The sequence below is a fragment of the Camelina sativa genome, chromosome 9 (genome assembly GCF_030686135.1).
Source record: "Camelina sativa cultivar CO46 ecotype springtype chromosome 9, ASM3068613v1".
Classification (NCBI taxonomy): Eukaryota; Viridiplantae; Streptophyta; class Magnoliopsida; order Brassicales; family Brassicaceae; genus Camelina; species Camelina sativa.
Window position 1 is genome coordinate 28,869,292 of NC_141888.1, and position 20,617 is coordinate 28,889,908.

At 33.9% G+C, this 20,617-nt stretch overlaps 4 protein-coding genes across 5 annotated transcripts; 2 read left to right on the plus strand and 2 right to left on the minus strand.

The window, feature by feature from the left end:
- Positions 1-7,709: 7,709 nt before the first annotated feature.
- LOC104711738 (heat stress transcription factor A-7a-like) lies at positions 7,710-9,603 on the plus strand. The gene is made up of 2 exons (XM_010428470.3): positions 7,710-8,234; positions 8,820-9,603. Exons 1-2 carry the CDS (start codon positions 7,977-7,979, stop codon positions 9,390-9,392), a joined length of 831 nt encoding a protein of 276 aa, XP_010426772.2. The 5' UTR covers positions 7,710-7,976; the 3' UTR covers positions 9,393-9,603.
- Positions 9,604-11,085: 1,482 nt separating this feature from the next.
- On the minus strand, positions 11,086-12,705 carry LOC104711739 (calmodulin-like protein 9). Its single transcript, XM_010428471.3, has 4 exons — positions 12,229-12,705; positions 11,966-12,126; positions 11,793-11,870; positions 11,086-11,378 (listed from the first exon to the last, which is right to left on the minus strand). Exons 1-4 carry the CDS (start codon positions 12,302-12,304, stop codon positions 11,238-11,240), a joined length of 456 nt encoding a protein of 151 aa, XP_010426773.1. The 5' UTR covers positions 12,305-12,705; the 3' UTR covers positions 11,086-11,237.
- Positions 12,706-14,696: 1,991 nt separating this feature from the next.
- LOC104711740 (protein JINGUBANG-like) lies at positions 14,697-16,204 on the plus strand. The gene has a single exon (XM_010428472.3). It carries the CDS (start codon positions 14,790-14,792, stop codon positions 16,041-16,043), a length of 1,254 nt encoding a protein of 417 aa, XP_010426774.1. The 5' UTR covers positions 14,697-14,789; the 3' UTR covers positions 16,044-16,204.
- A 474-nt stretch (positions 16,205-16,678) lies between these two features.
- Positions 16,679-18,572, minus strand: LOC104711741 (uncharacterized). 2 transcript variants are annotated; one of them, XM_087464135.1, is made up of 2 exons: positions 18,355-18,572; positions 16,679-18,248 (listed from the first exon to the last, which is right to left on the minus strand). In XM_087464135.1, the coding sequence occupies exons 1-2, from the start codon at positions 18,461-18,463 to the stop codon at positions 16,957-16,959; spliced, it is 1,401 nt and encodes a 466-aa protein (XP_087320261.1). In that variant the 5' UTR covers positions 18,464-18,572; the 3' UTR covers positions 16,679-16,956. The 2 variants fall into 2 exon arrangements, with proteins under 2 accessions (XP_087320261.1, XP_019085347.2); XM_019229802.2 differs by having other exon boundaries at positions 18,405-18,569.
- Between the last annotated feature and the right edge of the window lie 2,045 nt (positions 18,573-20,617).

A 20,617-nucleotide genomic window follows, 5' to 3' on the forward strand; every position in this document is an offset into this window, starting at 1 on the left:
TATATGTGGCTTTTTAGTTTTTATTTTTATTTTCACGCAGAGTAAGTCCGTAACTGTGACTCTTCAAAGTCGAGAAAGTTTATATTTTGGTAAAAAACTATACTTTGTTTTAAGAATTATATTAATGAGATTTTATTAAAGTTATGATAATACTTAGAATTGTATTACAGTTTATGATTTTTAAAAGATGAACAATTTGTAATTATAAATTTGAATTCATTTTCTTGCATAATCATGTGTAAAATTTTGGTTAAACACTTTTGGATGTTGTAGGATGTTTTATATTTTGTATTAAGAAAAATAAAATTTGTTTATGTTTTTTTGACCTGGGTAAAGAAAATTTCTGGGTCCGCCACTGTTTGTATCCATGATTGAAATAATTCCTTCTTTAATGGCAAAGTTAAAATTGTTCTTTATAAATAGAAAGATCTATTTTGATCTGCATGTGCTAGGGGTTTTCGGATTATCATGAATAGTGTGAAACATATAAACTGTATAGGGATATCTTAATATATCAAGATCTAAACTAAACCTCTAATTTTGTCTTATATACCTTTGGCTTTGCGAGATCTTTTGAGATCTAGAGATGATTTTGACTTGTGAAGGAGTATGGTCAGAAATATTTTTATATATGATTTAGCGACATGAATTGGTTGTTAACCACATTGAAGCGGAAAACAAAAGTTTTGTGCACTCGATCAATGTCACTAATAAATCAAAATATAGAGAGTAGATCTTTACAAGACATATCCTTGATGGTGTTGCTTAGTATTTTTATTGGTGTTTCATTCGAGTAGAATATGTTTATTGTTTAGTGCTGCTAGATATATTTACCTTTCACTGAAATCTAAAAAATATCTTGAATAAAAAACATGTTCGGTGGATCGAATAAACTACGTTAACCAGTATAAATTTGAATCTAAGATATACTTTATAATTAATTTCAATGGATCGAATCATCGTGCATATATCATCTCACAATATAATTTTTCCATGTTCTAAAATATCCACTGAAATCTTGTTAGATTTTTCCCTAACACCATGAAGCTAAATAAAAACAAAATTTAATGTGGTTATATCTTACCCCTAGTCTCAAATCTGCATTCTTTGCTAAATATTCATTGCATATACTTCAGCTTTCTATCTTACTTTCAAATCTTGATTGTGCTTACCTGTTTAGTTTAATTCCACACAAAAATCGTTGAATATCTTAGCTTTATCATTTTCCTGCACTAATATATAGTTATATATATTATCTAAGTTTGGTCCGACGATTCAATAGCATATACTAGTATATACCATGGTGGCACAAGCATTTGAGACATTCATTATTGATATTTTCAGGTTTGCTGGTAAATGTAATGTATTAGTCATCATTATAATTAAAGCGACGATACTAGAATAAACAATGTATAGCACAAAGTTAAATGTGATGCTCAAATCAAATGTGTCGTCATCATAGAAAGAATTCGTCGCCATAGGCTTTTCCGTTAAAAAACATTATTTTTACTTGGATTATGCCATACGAGCAATTTCTTTTCTTTTTGGACAAAATGCCATAGGAGCGAGCAACTAACATGTTTTTTCTTTTCAAAACATGCACAATCAATTATGACCATTGTTACGGGCACTCTACCAATCTTCTCCAGGGCAACTACCTAAAAACAAAATTTTATAATTATTTACCTGGTGGAGTTCTTGAATTAATGTGCGTATTTATATGAGTAACCCTATATGAAGAAAATTTAAACAAGTGAATACGAATGATGTAACATTTGGATAAATGTTTCAAAGTTATATAATTTGGTTAGAAAACAAAAAACAAAAATTTACAAAATTTGGGCTACAAGGACATGTTATGGCCTGTGTTATCATGACGATGGTACACATTAGCCGACAACCACCACAAGAATATTACAGTATAGAGAACAACTAAATTGACTATACATCGCATCAATCTCACACTAGGGACAGATGCAACGATCACTAACACAATACTTTTTTTTGTGGGACAAAAAAAAAGGAAAACTGATAAGATCCTTGGTAATTTACCAAAAAGTAAATTCTAGCAGATTAGCTAATGATTCTCTCTTCAAAACATAGCAACTAGTTGCAAAGATTGATTTATAATTTCTTTTTGTCGTTTCATGTTTTCAAAGGCTATTACCACTTTATGCGTTGTTAATCTAAAATTCTATCTTCGGACAATTGTCGTATTATTAACCCTTTTTTTTGGAGTCCGAAACAAAGGAAGTGTATATAACACTTACATCGTACCTGGTGTTTTGGACTTTGCAATATACTATAACTCGTTGACTACGAATATAAATCGAAGTGTCGTTTCTGATATGTTTGTTTGATTTCCTGGCAGACAACATAAATGCGTTCTCATATCACACCCCAATGATATGTACTATGACATCGGCCCCTTTACCAATCTACAGTGTCATACACATAACACATGTGTACCCTAGCTAACGCTATATACCCCTACCTTATAGTTGCATGGTTACATGATTCGTATCCATTGTTTCCGGGATGCATAATTTTTAAGTCACATATTGTGCGGACACAAATATGGCACTTGCTGGACCCATCAGAATTGTACACATGTGCGTATGTCTATTGAGTAATTGGATATGTATAAACTAAATTATATGGCAGCAACGTATAAGATGATGTGGACATAACAACATAACAACATCAATAGATTTTACTCAAACGCCTGCGTAGATTTCCTTTAATTGAGCACTAGCTAAACTCGAGTTGACATAAACTTTAAGACTCTTTTTTTTTTTTTTTTTATCTGTTTATCTTTGGTACAACAATATTGTGTTTGTAACTTGTCAAATGATTTGAAAATATTTATATAAATATGAAATCGGTAGACGGTAATCCAACCGTTAAAAATATAAATATCGAGTGCATGTATCTGCCAAAAGAGTGGAGTGGACCAACTGGAATTTCTTAGACAAAGAAAGAGTGAATCAATATATAGCATATGTTATATATGAGCTTTTTCTTTCTTGTGTGTTTTTCTTAAAGACATTTATTGTGAAAATTCAGAATAACTAAATAAGCTTGTCATTTTAAACGTACATAGTGATTAACTATGTCTATGAGTGAAATCACAGTAAAAATAAACTATCTCCCATTCACAAAGTAAAATCTTTAGATAGTTACATCTTACATGGGTTATAGATAATGATTTAGAAATACAAATTATACAATGATCATAAGTTTGGGTTGTAATCCCCATAATTTGAAAAAGTATAGGCAAGTCCTCTTCAAGTCCCATCCACTTAAGCTAAAAAGGAGATTCCCAATACATGGATTGGGGCAATGGACCCACTGACTTCTACTAAAGGTTATATAATTGGGTAGTATATCTGCAAAGTGTAAAGAGTTATCTGCAAATTGAAAAGAGTTATAGTAGTAACAATACAATTTTTACTATTTAGACCTGAGACTTTTTGTTGTTATATGGTTGTGTCAGATATGATTAAATTCACCTTTTTTTTCCTTGTGTCTTGGCATTCTCTATTCGGACCGACTACTTTGGATAGGAGAATATAAGGCAGTCGTGTGATGTCTCGGTACGCTTTGCATGGGAGATGAAGCAGGCGGTCTCATTAAAGTCAAATTATACACATGGATCGCAAATGCCTGGTCGACTGGATTAATCATTACTATTACTTTGTTAGTTTTCCTTACTTTTAAGTTTTCAGTGTCATCATCGTAACAAGTTATATTGATCACGCTTATAGTAAATTTTGTACAAGAGTAATTCAGATTTATATGGGTCTTATAAGTCAAACTACGGATCATCATTACACAACACTCATTTTCTCTCAATTGTTGTTCTTTTCTTTTAGTAACATGTGATCAACTTTTTAAGCTGACTTTGTGTGACAATATTTCTCAAACAAAAATAATAATAAACATCTAACAATTGTACGATAGTTTGAGGTTTTGCTTTTGTCAAAACATAAAATTCTGATTTATCACAAACTTCTTTAAACAAACTTAATTACACAATCAAATCAATTCGTAATTGTTAAACATCTAACGATTGTAAGATAATATTATTTGAGTATCAATCTTTCCTTGAACTTTTCATATGTCCCAAGCAGTAGAAAATCTATACTATTAATTGGGGAGTACACATAGGGATAAAAAAAACAAAACATAACATATATTCATGCTGCCAAACAAACAGACCAACTTACTTACATAATTAAAAATAAAAAAATAAATAATATATGATAAACAAAAACTGTTAGTCGAAAATCTAATATTTATGGAAACAGGAATTACGAAATTAATTATAAAATAAAAATTATATGATATTTTTGGAAATGATTTAAAGTTGTTACCATAAAAGCAAAATTATTTAATTTGAAATTGTATAGATAACGTAAATATATTTATTTTGGTTCTAGATTTTGAGATATTTATATAAATCTAATTTAATATTTGAATATGATCTTTTATTTTAGTTTTTAAAAATTTTCTTAACAAAACTATGATAATTAATACGGCTTAATACATATGGAAAAAAAGTTGATTGTTTGTTACCAAATATGAAAATCTTAGTATACATTTATTATATATTTTTTCTTTAAAATTTTAGCATATTCCAGTTCTTTAAATTGAGAGTTTTAATTATTTTTATTTTTGTAATAATTCTTTAATTACTGTATGGTATAAATTTTGATTGGAAATATATCAATGTTGCAAAAATTCGTATTCTGAATCTAAAATAAATTAACTAACATAGATTTTAGGGATTATTTTAAAAACTCGAACTGTAAAAGAAAAAAATCTTCTCGGGATTATTTTTTCAAAAAATATTTGTTAGATATGAGACTTCCTATTTCCTTGGAATCAAACCAAAAAAAAAAAAAAAAAATCAGACCCAATTTGAATCTTAGCATTTAAATAGATTTTCATAACAAACGTTCTATTTAAAAATTACATGTTAACTTGAGATCTTATAGTTTAAACAAATTTCCATTACAAACCATTTCAACTAATTTATAATTATAGATATTGGAAACTTTTAAATTTATTCTAAATAATAAATATCTAGAGTTTTGCAAATCCTAATTTTCAGTATTTCATATATAATTTCCTAATATATAGGACTACCATATCAATGATTTTATTAATTTCACAATTGACATATTATCAAAAAAAATTTAGATATCTCAAAAATGATCTAAACAAGAAATTTGATTTATATTCCAAAATAAAAATTCACTAATTTGAATAAGGGTAAACTTCAGAACAAGTAAGTATTCAAAATATAAAAACATTATCTTAACCATTTCTCATAAAAAAAAACATGATGAGAACTAAATGTAATGAGTTGAGATCATAAAATTTGGATAGTTAAATTCAATTGCAACTTTCAAATATCAAATATCAAACTACAATTAAACTACATTTACATGAAATTTAATAGCTAAATTCAGTTTTAACATTCCAATTTATTTTAAATATTAGGACATGAAATAACGGGTATGGAAAGAGAATTGTAATTCAAAAAATCAAAAAAAAAACTATCTAAATTATTTTATATATTACAGGATAACAAATTTGTGTAACGAAAATTCAAAGAAGACAGATGAAGACATACATTTAGATGGGTCAAAGTATTCATGTGGATTACACGGACTGAGTATTTTGCGAATCAAAGTATTCTAATCCGTTGTGAGACGAGTTTCATTCGCTTATTTAGGCCATCTGATTCAAGAAATTTAATATTTTGTTGTTTTTTAATCATGTTTGATACTTCACAAGTTTAATATAAATCTAACTCATTACTAATCCGGTTTACACTCGATCTGGGTCTACTATCATGTGAATTCAAAATTTATGGTAAAACGATTATTATTTCAAACATTAATAAATTTGATGAATATGAATTTATGTTATAAATATTATACCAAATAAATACTATTAATTGAAACTTTGCACATACATACGGTTTTGAATTTCTTACCTATTTCCTAGTTTGTTAGATTAAAATATCAATCTCTCAAACGAGTAAATTATTATGAAAACTACGGTTATGAAATAGGTAAACATGATATATATATATGAGAAGATGTGTTTTTGTCCGAAATAATCATACCATTTTTCTTTTATTAATTTTTTAATATATCTATCTTTGCTCATCAATAAAATCTGATCATTCTTTTTGTCTTAACCGATTAAAAGCAAATCGAATACTAAATTGGTACTTACATAAGATATTGTAAATCTGACTACTAACTTAGCTTTTGAAATCAACCATGCTATTACGTGCGGGTCTAATCCCTAGTGAAGTATATAATACTTTACAGTTACAGCGATCACGTAGTGAAAAAAAAGACTTGATAAGTTTTGAACATGAGTTGACTTATATGTTTTGAGGTCCAAACTGACCCAATATTCATATTTGGGCCTTAACCAACAGCTCAAACAGGTAAAACCTTTTGCAATGACCCAAATGGCAGAATATTCAATTAATAGTCTGAAACAAACTTGTACATGTTTCTTTAAATATATATTTATAAAATTTTAAACAAGAACATTCGGTTCAGAGGAAAGCTATATATTATTGTTCAGAGCTTCTTGAGCTAAGTTTGAAGATGCTAAAATAATTCGTAAATCTGGACTATCGTGTTACAAGCCAGATGTTGAGCGCAAACACGTACCATGAGGCCTCGCCGCAGTGCATCAAGTGTCACTTAGATGATTCGACACATGTCCGAAGGATCATCTGAAGCAAAATGGTGGTGGCTACGGTGCCTACTGTTTCTAGGAAAAGTCCAAGCGGACCAATTAGGATGCGTTCTATATGGTCAAATCAAAACGATATAATATGTTTGTTAGTGAATTTGCTAGTATTATATTTTTCTTTACTTTTTTTTATAAGAAAAAATTAGGTTCTCCGAATGTTTTAAAAAACAACAACAACGATGTTCTGCTCCAGATACTGTTTTTAACCGACCAATTCAGACAGAACAAACTGGATAAACTATTAGTTAACTACATAAAAGAGTAAAACGTATTGTAATAAATAAGATAAATTATATAATTTGAAGATAACTTATTGCAATTCTTAAATATTTTTTTTATTCTATTGCGTTTACAAAGTTCCTTTTCATTTTTTTTCCTTTTTTTTCTAAGTTGTGAAAATTTCTTATTTCCATTTTTTCACAGTATTTTTATAAAACAGTGGCACAGTGCCTATCTTTGTAAAAAAAAATGCCTAGATTATTTGCTAGTCAGAAATTAGTGGAAGCCTTATAATTGACTAAAACTCTGTAATTTTTGGAATATACAAACTTCTAGTTGGTTTTTTCTTAATCCTTAGGTAAACTTGGGACCAAAACCGTTATGCAAGAAAAAGAAAAAAAAACAAAGCCTAGAACTAAAACCAAATGTCCAGACGGACCGGCCGCCACATCAACATAAAAGCCAGATTAAACCAATTAGGAATCGCCATTGCATTACTCTTCTCTAAGTTGTATATTTGTCAATAAAATAACAAAATCGGGGGTCCTCCTATACTTCTTTGTGAAAACCATACCGTACAGTCCGCAAAATTTCTAGTTCCAGAAGTTTCCACTCTACGAAAATGCACCAAACCCTTTCCAGAAGTTTCTTATTTCTAAAGTCTAGTGTACTATAATATTATTTTTTCCTCCAAATTTTTTAATCAAATTAGTGTCATCACTCTCTTTCAACTCTTCCTATTTAAGCCACCTCAAATAGCTTACGTGGACATTACCTTCCTCACTTTTGCCCCCCCTTCTCCTCATCAACTGACATAAACGAACTCAATCTCCACCGAACCAGTTCATATATTTCAAAAATTCCCAAGATGAAGCCAATTTTGGAGATCGGCTAATATTTGCATCGTTGTTTTGATCCAACACCCGCATTATATTATTACCAAGAACCTTGTCTTTAATTTAAAGGCGATGAATCCGTTTGTACCGGAAGGCTTTGATCGACAACCACCGCAACCAATGGAGGGATTACACGAAGTTGGTCCACCTCCGTTTCTGACCAAGACATTTGAGATGGTTGATGATCCAAACACTAACCAGATCGTATCTTGGAACAGAGGAGGCACTAGTTTTGTCGTTTGGGATTTGTATTCTTTCTCTACGATTCTTCTCCCTCGACACTTCAAACACTGCAATTTCTCAAGTTTCATCAGACAGCTCAATACTTATGTGAGTGTTCTCTCTTATCTCTGTTTCTTCTTCTTGTTATATCTTCTTCTCCTCAGTGACCAAACACAAAAAAACAGAGCATTGCTCTGTTTTACCCTTTTCTTTGCTCTGTTTTACCCTTTTCTTTTACTTTCATCTCTTATTATATAGTTTGCTGGAAAACTACACAAAATTGCATTTTTACTTGGTAATGTAAAGAAAATTTCAATATTTTTTTACTGCAAAATCCGTTGGTAGCTTCCTATTCTAGAAACATCGAAAATGTAGATTCCGTAAGGTAGTGGAACTAAAAGAAGGTTTAGTAAGTTCCAGAAGCTTGTCTCGTGTCAACTTGCCTTCTAAAATATTCGTAAGAAACAGTCATCAATCTTATCTCAATACCAATACATATTTGTTTATTCACTAATCAGCTTTAAGGTTGCCCACTTGTATCCATATATATTATAAAAATGCATTGAAAAAGACTCACTCCAATAATTGATGTTTGTTTATGTCAACTTGAGAGTGTATTTTAAAGACTTTCAAAACCTTATCAGATTCAAAATTGTGAGTGAGTGAGTTACTAAAGTGAAAAACACACAACAGGGTTTCAGAAAGATAGAAGCTGAGAGATGGGAATTTGCAAACGAAGGGTTCTTGGTGGGACAAAGACACTTACTGAAGAACATCAAGAGAAGAACCACTTTCACCACTTCATCATCATCATCATCAACAACTCCATCAAGCCATGACGCTGCTTGCAACGAGCTCCGCAGGGAGAAGCAGGTGCTAATGATGGAGCTGATGAGTTTGAGACAGCAGCAGCAGACAACGAAAAGCTACGTCAAAGCTATGGAACAGAGGATAGAAGGAGCTGAGATGAAACAGAGGCAGATGATGTCGTTCTTGGCTAGAGCAATGCAGAGCCCTTCGTTTCTGCATCAGCTGCTCAAACAGAGAGATAAAAGGATTATGGAGATCGATGATGAGACAGCAAAGAGGAAAAGAGGTTCTTCTTCGGTGTCGGAACTGGAGGCTCTGGCTCTGGAGATGCAAGGCTATGGGAAACAGAGGATTATGTTGGAAGAAGATGATCATCATTTAGTGGTAGAGAGAGAGTTGGATGATGGTTTCTGGGACGAGCTGCTTAGTGACGAGAGTTTGGCTTCTACTTCCTAACAAGATGGATCCCTTTTGGTTTTAGTTGTACTTTTGAAGCTCACTTTCTTCTTTCACAAGAACCTTGTTTTTTATTGTTTTGTTTTGTTTTGTCTTATGTTGTTTTACAATAATTTGTTATCAAATAATTAGTAATTTAGTAGTGTAAACTAGAAAACGGTAATGATTATTTTATTTATGTATGTAATGTGATAAATATGGTTGTCGTTAACTGTAGAATTGGGCACTGAACCCTGGACCTATTGATGTTGTTGGATGATCTCTTTCTCTGTTTTGACTCTTCCCCTAAACCGTTTTTTCAAATTTGATCTGTCTTTCTCACGTCATTAATGTCAAGAGGAGCTTTTGGCTTACTTGAGTCAATGCCAAGACAAGTCCACATGAGTGAGCAATCATCCAAGTCACCTTAGAAGAGAGAGAGAGAGAGAGCTTCAGAATCTTGGTTTGTGAAGCTCATCTTAAAAAAGAAGGGTTTATCCTTGTGATCAGTTTTAAGATGATCACTCTCTCCGGTCATACCAGGAACAGGCAATCTGATCTGCAGTCTTGCAGAAAAACAGCATCAAAGATGAAGGAAACCTATTTAGCGGTGATTAGCAGTTCCCTTTTCTGCTCTGAAGTTCCTTTCCACAGCATCCAGTTGCTGATCTATGCAACCCCAAACTTTAGACATCAACTTGTGAATCTTCCTTCTCCATCACAATCCATTTGCAACATCTCGAGCAGCAGTGGCACGCTGGATATTGATATTGATCGTGTCAAGAAGAAGAACAAATAAGAATCTTACGTAGATGAAAAGATGTATACAGAAGTAAACACTCCAACAAGGATCCAAAAAATCCTTCAATAAGTGTGTTGTGCCCCCTCATAAGAATCAATATGACAATATATTCCTTAGGCAAACCACATCCTTTCTTCAAGAGCTTATTAAATTTCCTAATTTCTTATACTCTTAAGATTCTAATCAATCTGTCCCCCAGCCCAATTTAGCCAAAGAAATGTCGTTTAGACATTACTAAAAGGTAAATAATATAGCAATTATCAAAGTGCTACAATCAATGTAAAGATTCTAGATCATTTTCTGTCCACTGTGATGGAACCATGATTTGAGACAGATCAAAATATGAATGTAAGTGACATGCATGAATCAAGAACATCATAAATATAGAATCCGTTTGAAATCCTACTCGACAACAACCGTCGGCAGAAAAAAAAGAAAGAAGCAAAGCTACTTAACCTTCAACGATGGGGACTTTTATTGGAAACTGGAGCAACAATTTATAGCAACTTCGATAGATTCAACCGTTTTTTCTTTTTTTTTTTTTTCTCGCCATTTACATATCGAATAACCACTGGTTTTGAGTTCTTTACACTGCTACTTGATTAGGTTTGGCAAGTGGCAACTATTTGGTATTGGAGATGGAACATAAGATCCTATGTAAGGACACCAGTTCGACTGTGGAAACGTAACCCTCTGTGACCGAGTCAGATATATCATATATCCACTTCCGGTTTTATTTTTTATTTTATACGCGGTTAATTATTCGGTTCTTTTTGTTCACACTTAGGTATTCAGTTTTGTTCGGTTTAGAAAATATATGTTCAAAACTTCAAATAGAACATACTTTTATTTTGTGTCAGTTTGGGTTTTGGATTAAAAAAAAAATGTTTATTGACTCAGAAAAATATCATAGATATAAAAGTCACACTCTTATTATTGTATGTTGGGAAAATACGAAAAAAAAAACATATGATAGGATCTTTCTTTAACATATTGAAAAGTAGTTGTAGTAAAGTGCAAAAAAAAACTCTCTTATATCATTCATGGCATTTCACAAAAACATGCTAATAAGAGGCAGCGATCATCATTTTAGAGAACTCATGCAGAGAAAGAAAACCATCGCCATCGAGATCAGCTTCTCGGACCATATGCTCCGCTTCTTCCGCAGTTATCTTCATCCCCATGTCCTTCATTCCTTCTCCCAACTGCATTTTCGTTTACAGAAAATTTAGGAGACAACAACAACAACTTTAGTAGTTAATAGCTAAATGTCCTTTTAAAATTATTTAAAAACTAATTAATTCAGACAAACGACATTTTCTTATCTCGTAGTATGGGTCAGCCTTAACAATGTGTGTAGTACAATTGACAATTGTTGTGGTGTCGGTTTGTGAAAAAAAAAACTAACGACCATCAGCGCAGTGGAGTTGCTTATGAGACAAAGTTTTTTAGTAACGTGTGGATGATAGTCGTCGATCATAAAGATATAATACGGTCTATTGAAATATCCAATCTACATTATCACTTATTATATAACTCTTCGTAATGTATATTGTTACTACGTTATGACTATGATCTTTGGTTTTAAAAGAAGATGTTGAATTTATAATTCTTTTTACCTCAAGTGGAGATATGAAACCGTTTCCGTCTCTGTCGAACACTCTGAATACATCTATTAACTCATCCGATACCGATTCCTATACAAAAAGATTTTCATTTAGAACTTTTTTTTTTCTTCTAAATTTACCAAACTCTTGACAATAATAACTAAACGGTTTCTTTAATCATTTACCTGAGAAGTGTTTTGAGCCATAATATACAAGAAATCATCAAAAGTGATACCACCGTTGCCAAAGATGTCGACGTCGCTCATCATCTGTTGCAGTTGTTCTGCCTTTGGATTCTTCCCCATGGACTTCATCACCTTCGTTAGCTTCTCCTTCGTGATGAACCCTGTTTCACACGCAATCATTATAACATCATCAGTCCAATCGATTCTGAGTAAAGTTAAATTTGTGTAACAATTAACAAACCGGACAAGAAAGAGAAAGATACCATCGGAGTCTTTGTCGATAAGACAGAAGGCTTCGTAAAACTCTTGGATCTGTTCATCCGTGAAAGCATCAGCCATCTTCGATCGCAAAGAAAAGTCAAAGTCTCTCTTTTAGATTTGATGATTAAAACTTTTTCTTAATCAGTTTGTGATGCAGAAGAAGAAGGGGCATCTATCTCATATAAGTACATCAACATCATCATCACCTCTTGGCTCTAGGCTCTTGCCCGGTCAAGGTCAAAACTCATGACCTTGCGTTTTCATTATTTTGTGATATTTTTTTCTGAAGCACGACTCCCAGGTCACGCGTCTTTGATCAAACTTACGACTTCAACGCTTATTTTTTCATTATTTTCATAGAGTTTGGAAAAATATACAGAGAAAATTAAATTAGGATCTTGATTATTGTGAAATAAAGGTAGAGTAATGCTCGGGTTTGAAGAGTCAAGTAGTATTAAAATTTCGAAGTCGCACACATTAAAAAACCACAAGTTGCATTAGCCCTTGATTTTCTATTATTTTGTGGTTCTGTCCATTGTGTTTTGTCCTTGATTTTGCATAATTATCCTATCAAAAAAAAGATACTAATTATGTCAACTTCTCTCAAGTTCTATAGATAATTATTCCATATCGCAAAAGTGTGTGTTAGATAATAAAGTTTGGAAAGTTATATGTCTTGTTACCATAACAAGCGAAACATATTGTTTACAAATGGATTTTTAATATTTTTGCAAGTGATTCAAAAGGTATATCACTATGAAAAAACGGATTGAGTTAATTAGGAAAACATTCTTCTCCTCGGACAAACATGACTCTCCAGAGCAGTCCAGAAAACGGGTTCTGTAAGAGGACGACGTTGTGAATGGGTAGCAAGACTTGTGTATTAATTATAACCCTTGTCTTCACCTTAGAAATCTTCTTTATGTTTTTGTTCGTTATATGGTGAGAGCGAAACAATGTATAAATGTGAATAACGTTTAATCGGAAACAAATTGTGGGGTCATTTATGTTTGTGTCCATACAATATTAGGGGACTTCGCAAAATATAAAAAGATGTAGTGATCGATTTAGACTTGAGATATATTATCCTTTTCATAAGATTCAAAAAAAAATCCAGATAAATATATAAAAAATACTAAATTTTTTAATATCCGTTAAGAACGAAACAAAACAGAATTACTAGAATTTGAAATTTTGGGTGTCCTTTTTGTTCTGAATACGATAACTAGTTTATTCGTAGTCGAATACCGATAAAGAAAGATTGAGAAAAAATTGGTTTGCTTTGTGCATACCCTTACACAATATGGTCATCAGAAATGTGGCTAGATAGTATCAAAATGCCCCTCACTATATAGTCACTACTTTGGTCGTAAGCTGACTGGAGAGGGATATTTTAAAAGGCGGTGTTATATATCCTCAATTGGGTATGAGTCGACGTTGTCTATTATATTGGTACCTATAGCTACTCTCCTTGTAATAGTAGTACTCACCAGTTACCAACAACTCAACAATTTACGAAGAAAACATGGGTTATGTCATATTATCATAAACATTTGATTATGATTTGATGTGGTAGACTGGCAGAGTCGTAGACATAAAAATTATTCGGAATCGGAGTCACGTGAACGAACCTATACGCTCCCACTCCGCTTTTAAGTTAGTGGGGAATGGGGATATGTCATTTGCTTCCCCCAAATCTCTATATATTTTGTATTTACCTTTTCATCTTTTTCTAACTCTTGTTAAGTACAAAAATTCCATTTCATTACACTAGTTTAGGGTTTAAATATAAAGCCGATAATCTCGATTCCCGTATTATATGGCAGAGCTCCCTGTAAAATAATCTTCATCTTCTCTCCCACCAATATTAGCAAACCAATCATATCATATACAAATACAAATACAAATAAAGGGTAGAAAGGGACACACACTAGCACAAATAAGAATGGACCACCACCTACTTATTTTACAAACAAGATCAACTCATTCTAAATCGTCTCTGGAATATGTACCATTTGAGAATTTACTCTTAACTCTAATATATAACTAACGATGCTAACAACTAAATTAGTAACTAGGTCTCTGTTGATAACACTACCGACTTATTCTAACTTACTCGTAACAAATTTGGTATATACTAAATTAATAGTTTATCTTAATTATCTTCATAATCCGTAACTTACAGTATCCACACTATCACGTACAATTAACATCGCTGGTCAAACAAGAGACCACATTATCAAATCGGTTACTTAATTTTTATATACTCGCGTTAAATTCAAGACTCTCGAATTGGGTTGGGTTTCATACAGTATATTATAAGATTCCATAACCTAATTAAAAATAAAAATGCGCATTAAGAAAATGATAAGCCAAAAAAGGCAAAAAGAGGAGGCTATGGCCATCTGTCAAATGTAGCCGTTGTACCTTCCCCTTCTTCTCTTTTAACCCTCTTTTTAAAATAAATACTCTTTTCACATTTCCTCAAACGCTCCAATTTTGGTTCCTCTGTTCCAAAACTAAAAAAATAACAAAACAAGTCTCGAAACCTCTCATTGATGCGATGGTGAGATCAATCCAAGAAGGAGTCTTGATGTCTTCATCTTCTTCCTCCACAACAAGCAACAACACTGACTCCGATGATTCCCTCAGCCCATCAGCCTCCACCAAAAGCTTCGTCCTCGGAACTATTCGTCCGCCAATCACCGGCGCGTACAAACCACTCGCTGTTCTCTCTGCCCACGTCGGCTCTGTGTCTTCCTTAGCGCTCTGTGGTGAGTTCTTGCTGAGTGCGTCTCAGGGTAAAGATATTATCGTTTGGCAACAGCCTGATCTCAAGATCTTTGCCAAATTTGGACAAGGAGATGGGTCTGTGAAGGCTCTTGTCAGCGTCGGAAGTAAAGTGTTCACGGCGCATCAAGATAGCAGAATCAGAGTTTGGAAAGTTTCACGGAGAAACTCTGAGAATGCTTTCAGGCTTGTTGATACGCTTCCCACGACTAAAGACTATTTGGGAAAGTTTATGAAACAGAGCAATTACGTTCAGACGAGGAGGAACCATAAGCGTCTCTGGATCGAACACGCAGATAGCATTTCTTGCCTTGCGGTTCACGCTGGGATCATCTACTCTGGATCGTGGGATAAGACTCTCAAAGTCTGGAGACTGTCGGATCTCAAGTGTCTTGAATCGATCAAGGCTCACGACGATGCAATCAATGGTCTTGTAGCCGGAGATGGTAGAGTGTACTCTGCCTCTGCGGATGGGAAGATCAAGATTTGGGGGAAAGAGAAGAGAAAACAGAATGAGTCTACTCTTTCTTCTTCTTCTTCCTCTTCTTTACATGTTCTGAAGGCGACTTTGGAGGGTCGTGCGGAGGTTTCAGTGAACTCGGTGGTGGTTTCCGGAGATGGTAAGTGGGTATACGGAGGAGGATCAGATGGGTTTGTGATGGGATGGAAGAAGGGAGAGAAAGGAGGAGACATTAAGGAGTGGAGGTTAGGGTTTGAGATGAAAGGACATAAGATGGCAGTTCTGTGTATGTGTGTGGTTGGGGAAATGGTTTGCAGTGGATCGGCTGATAAGAGCATTGGGTTGTGGAGGAGAGAAAAGAGTGGCATACTCTGTAAATTCGGAGTCATAGATGGCCATGAAGGTCCGGTCAAATGCTTGCAGGCTTCGCCTAACAATGTCGGTGCTGGCTTCATGCTTTACAGTGGAGGTCTTGACAAGAGCCTCAGGGTTTGGTGGGTCCCAAAACATGACTACTTAGAAGAGAAGACACAAAGTTTTAAGACATTGTTGATGCAAAAGGTTTGAGTGAAAAGATTTAGTGTTTGGTGTTCTTTTGTGGGTTTACTTTACATATACATTACATACGTTTTTGGTTTATATTTGTAATTTGTTATTCATTTTGTAAAGTCATGAGGGGTTTTTTTCCTCCAAGAAATATAATATGAATTGAATTCTTATTTTGTTAACATTTGTGTGTCTACCAACTGTTTTGGTCCCTAATGATATAGAGTAGAAGTCTTGATGCTTTGCTTTGTATTGAAACTGTAGCAATGGGAATGATAGCTTCTGCGTTGGACAACAAAATTGTTTTCAGCCTCTTTTTGAGCTTTGATCACCGTCCAATTAGCAAATCAAGAGTTGAGCAACTTTCTACATCACCGTAATGCTTTAACCATGTCCAATTAATACTTTGTATTATTAGACGCACCCATCATTATGGACCAACCAATTGGTTTGAAAGTGAAGCATATACTATACCTAGCTTTGTTTATTTGAAAGTAAAATCAATAAAACAGAATATCGCAATTTTTAATATAAAAATGAGATGAGAAAGCTTTGAAGGGATGCATGGAGCCAAACAAAACATAAGTGTATCATGTGTTGTGTATATTCCTTTTTGAAGTTGGAATTAGGTGAAATGTGAAAGAAAAAAAAACATCTTCAAAAAGAAACATATTCATTATCAATCCAGCCTCAAAGGCAAGCCAAAAACCTTGAATAGTCAAAGTATGTATCAAACATTATCATCACAAAATGGTACTCATATGTATATACTCTACATCTATGCTAATTTTGAGTTGGAAACAAAATAAACCCTGCCTTTGAGTTACCTTGGAAGGTCAATAGCTAAGCTTAACTACACTTGTCTGCACATACCATAAAAAGCTAAAACTCCAAACACAGAAATACATGACAAAAAACCAATGGATCATTTGAGTTACTTAGCTGAAAAATTGACCTTCCTGTTCTGATAATCATCTCTTCTAGGCCATGGGTTTCTGTAGTTAGAATGGTGTCCATATACCTCATCTCTTTCCTTGTTTTGCCCACCCCAACCATCATCACTTGATCGTTTCACATTCCAACTTCTTTGCTTTGTCTCAGTTGCTCGACGTGTTTGCCAACCGCCTGCATTTTCCCTATGATCTCTCAAAGCTGCACTGTCAGGCACAAAACCAGCTCTCCTTGGATTATAACCCTGTGGCTCCCGAATATCACAACTATATCCCTTACTACGCCACTCTTGGTTTTCCCGTCCACCACTGCCCCAAGACTCATTGTTCCCACCTCTATCACGACTATATCCCTTCCTAGGCCACTCCTGGTTTTCCCGTCCACCACTTCCCCAAGAATCATTGTTCCAACCTCTATCACGACTATATCCCTTACTAGGCCACTCCTGGTTGTCCCATCCACCATTGCCCCAACACTCATTATTCCAAACTCTATCCTCCCATCCCTTGCCAGAGCAACCTCCCCAAGTGGTTTCTTTAGCTGACTCCTTTCTACAACTAGGCTTGGCTTCCCAAGGATTGTCAAGCATTTCATAATCTTCAGCTGGTACACTCTCAGAACCTCTCGCTTTCTTGTTTTGGTGCCCTGAATTATCCCATCCATCATCATTTCCCTGGCCTGAGTTCTCCCAACTATCTTTGGCTTTCCACTGGTTCTCCCTCCGAGCCTCAGTCCTCCAACAACCCCAAGATGTTGAATCATTTGCTTTCTCATTTCCACAGCTAGGCTCGGCTTCCACATAACCCACCCTATCTTTTGAATAATCAGCACCACTCACTGATAGATTCCAACCATTCGATTTATTGTCCAACGCATTAACACCATAGACTTTGTCACTGTCACAACCACTCCAATTCATATCTCGCCGCCCACGTTTAAAACCACACTCAACCTCGGCATCAGGAGGAGCAAAGTAAGCAGTTTCTAAATCCCTAATGAGTTCAGGGTCAACAAAAGTATCCCAATCAACTTCACTAATATAAAGATCCGGATCAGGAAGAGGAACATCACAACGAAGACCATTAACACGAGACCAAAACCTCTTCTTCTCACTATGAAAAGTCTCTTCGCAAGCAGAATCGTTCCAAGTGATAACATTACCATCATACCAGCTCTTAAAGTCAGCAGCTTCTACAACTTTTTGCCATGGTACTGATCCAATCACTTCACAGAATCTCTTTTCCCATACTGGAATCCCATCTTCTTCACCATAACCTTACCCAAAAAGAAAAATACAATTGTAAGATGCTAAATTAAGCAAAATCAATAGTAGATGAAAATTTGAAAATATTGAAATCAAGAAGGAGAGAGAGAATGCCACAAGAAGAAGAAGAAGAAGAAGAAGAAGAAGAAGAGTGACGTTCGCTGTACCATCGCTCAGGAGATCTGCGACGGTGGTATCTCGATCGGTGGTGATTCCACTTTCCCATTGAAAAAATCTCAAACGGACGGTGATTGATTTTGGAGGAAATTAGGGGTCCGCGGGAGAATTTGGGAACGAATTGCACAAAAGGAGCGAGCGAGCAGTGTGAAGTTGAATCGGTGGTGGTCTATTCAACTTTCCGGTTCTGTAACGGCCCTAAGATTTTATTACGTTTGGGCTTTCAATGGGCCTTAAGGCCTTGTAACTTTTGTGTGAATGAATTTTTGAAAAAGTTATAAAATTTGAGAAGGTTTTAACTGTTTCTAGTAAGTAGTAAGCAAACAGTTAAAAGTTGAATTTTCAACGGACGGATGTTACGCCAAATATATTGGGACAGATAAACAAGATTGGGCAAGACCATACGTCCCCACTTCAGTTATTGTGCAACAGTGCAAGGAAGATGAGCCATTTCCCAATTTTGCATAAGTGATTACCAACAACAACACAGATTTGTTTAGACCTAATCACCAATTTTAGATAAACTATCTAATCTAGTCACCAATGGAAACTGAGGACCATTTGCGGCGAATAAAAAGTACTTGCTCACGGGACCAAACTTATCAAACTTACTAGTCAATGAATTTAATAGAACCAGAAATTTATTTTTATTTTTATTTTTTTTTGGCGTGATCATCATAATCATATCATCTCCTATCCTAGGAATTTGCTCTTAGACCAACATCAAACTTTGGAGCTATCTTTTCCAGTGTTCAATATTCCTTTATTTTTTGCAACAAAATAAAATATAATCCTTTTTTATGAAGTAATTTATTCTTTTTTTGTTGTATCGATTTATGCATGTATATAAGTTTATAAGTTAAAAAGAAATATATTGGAGTAAAAAACCAAAATAAATGACTTCACGCATGTTGTTGAGTCGATGATGGTTGTATATAAAAATAAATAAAAGGAAAGTGATCATTCAATTTACTCTACCACCAATCAATAAAAATGACGTAGCTCTTCCACATTCGATTCGCTCTTAATATTTGCTATTTTTACTCAAACAGATCTTTCTTACTCAACTTTTGTAGAATTTGCTATAATTTGAAAAGGAAACAAAAAAACGAGAGAGAGAGAGAGAAGAGAGAAGCAATGGGTCCAAAATTTTAAGACAATAAAAGGTAATTGCACGTTCTAGTTGCAGCATTCAACCCCTTCTGACAACATCTTGTTTTTAAAAAAACTATTCTCTCTATTGCTTCCACTCTCCCAGACATCCCACGCGCCGATCATTGAGCTCTTTTTTGGTTTTGGTTTCATTTAAACTTTGCAGTTGGGTTCGGTAAGATGAAGGATTCGATTTTTAATGAGTCGACCACCAAGTCTGTGCCATAAAAACCAATTACGAATGGTCAACGATACTACCATCCGATTTATTTCGTCACTCTCCTCAGAATTAAATTGCCACTAAACTAATTTGTACGGACGTGAGTGATGACTCAAGAGTGAGTGCCTTTGTCCGTAAGGAATGGTAAAAACATTTTTGGTCAGTTTTAGAAAATTTGTGTCTTTTCCACTAAAACACTCCCCAAAAACACAAAGATGTTATCAAACTGGCAAATGTACAAAGTATGAGTGCCTTATTTCCGTTTTGATCAAGTTTATCTAGTGAGATTTACTAGGGGTATCTTTTTACGTAGCAGTAAGTTTACGTATGCGTGTTGTAGTGTAGACGATATATATATATATATATATATAAAAAACTTAAATCGTGTATTCAACTTGACATTTTGAGTGATTCGTGTGAAATTTACAAATCATATATTATTCAATCATGCATTTTAAAAAGTCTATTAAAATCCACTGTTATTGAACTGATGATTTAAAAATCTACTTTAAAATTAACTGTTATTCAAAACAGTTTGTGGATTTGGATTTTAATGATTTTTGAAATTCTGGAGGATTTAGGTGGGATTTGTTTAGTTAAAAATAGAGAAATCCAAATCTCATGATTTTATGTGGGATTTGAAAGAATTTTACAATAAATCATATCAACTTCCCTAAAATCTTTCAAAATTCCAAATTTCCTAAATCCCATCAAATCTTCCAAAATCATAGTTTCAATATACCCCCTACGTTTCCAGCTACTACAATACACATATATAAAATCTTTAGAGGAAAGGAAACACTATTTTCGACAATTTAGTAAAAAAAAAGT

Bases quoted from the DNA above. Each gene is read 5' to 3' on its own strand.
- LOC104711740 (XM_010428472.3), top strand. From the start codon at position 14,790: ATGGTGAGATCAATCCAAGAAGGAGTCTTGATGTCTTCATCTTCTTCC.
- LOC104711741 (XM_087464135.1), bottom strand. From the start codon at position 18,463: ATGGGAAAGTGGAATCACCACCGATCGAGATACCACCGTCGCAGATCT. The intron at 18,249-18,354 runs GTGGCATTCTCT...TTTTTGGGTAAG, and splicing joins TTCTTCTTCTTCTTCTTCTT to GTTATGGTGAAGAAGATGGG.
- LOC104711738 (XM_010428470.3), top strand. From the start codon at position 7,977: ATGAATCCGTTTGTACCGGAAGGCTTTGATCGACAACCACCGCAACCA. The intron at 8,235-8,819 runs GTGAGTGTTCTC...AACACACAACAG, and splicing joins TCAGACAGCTCAATACTTAT to GGTTTCAGAAAGATAGAAGC.
- LOC104711739 (XM_010428471.3), bottom strand. From the start codon at position 12,304: ATGGCTGATGCTTTCACGGATGAACAGATCCAAGAGTTTTACGAAGCC. The intron at 11,871-11,965 runs GTAAATGATTAA...CTTTTTGTATAG, and splicing joins TGGCTCAAAACACTTCTCAG to GAATCGGTATCGGATGAGTT. The intron at 11,379-11,792 runs GTAAAAAGAATT...ACGAAAATGCAG, and splicing joins GTTTCATATCTCCACTTGAG to TTGGGAGAAGGAATGAAGGA.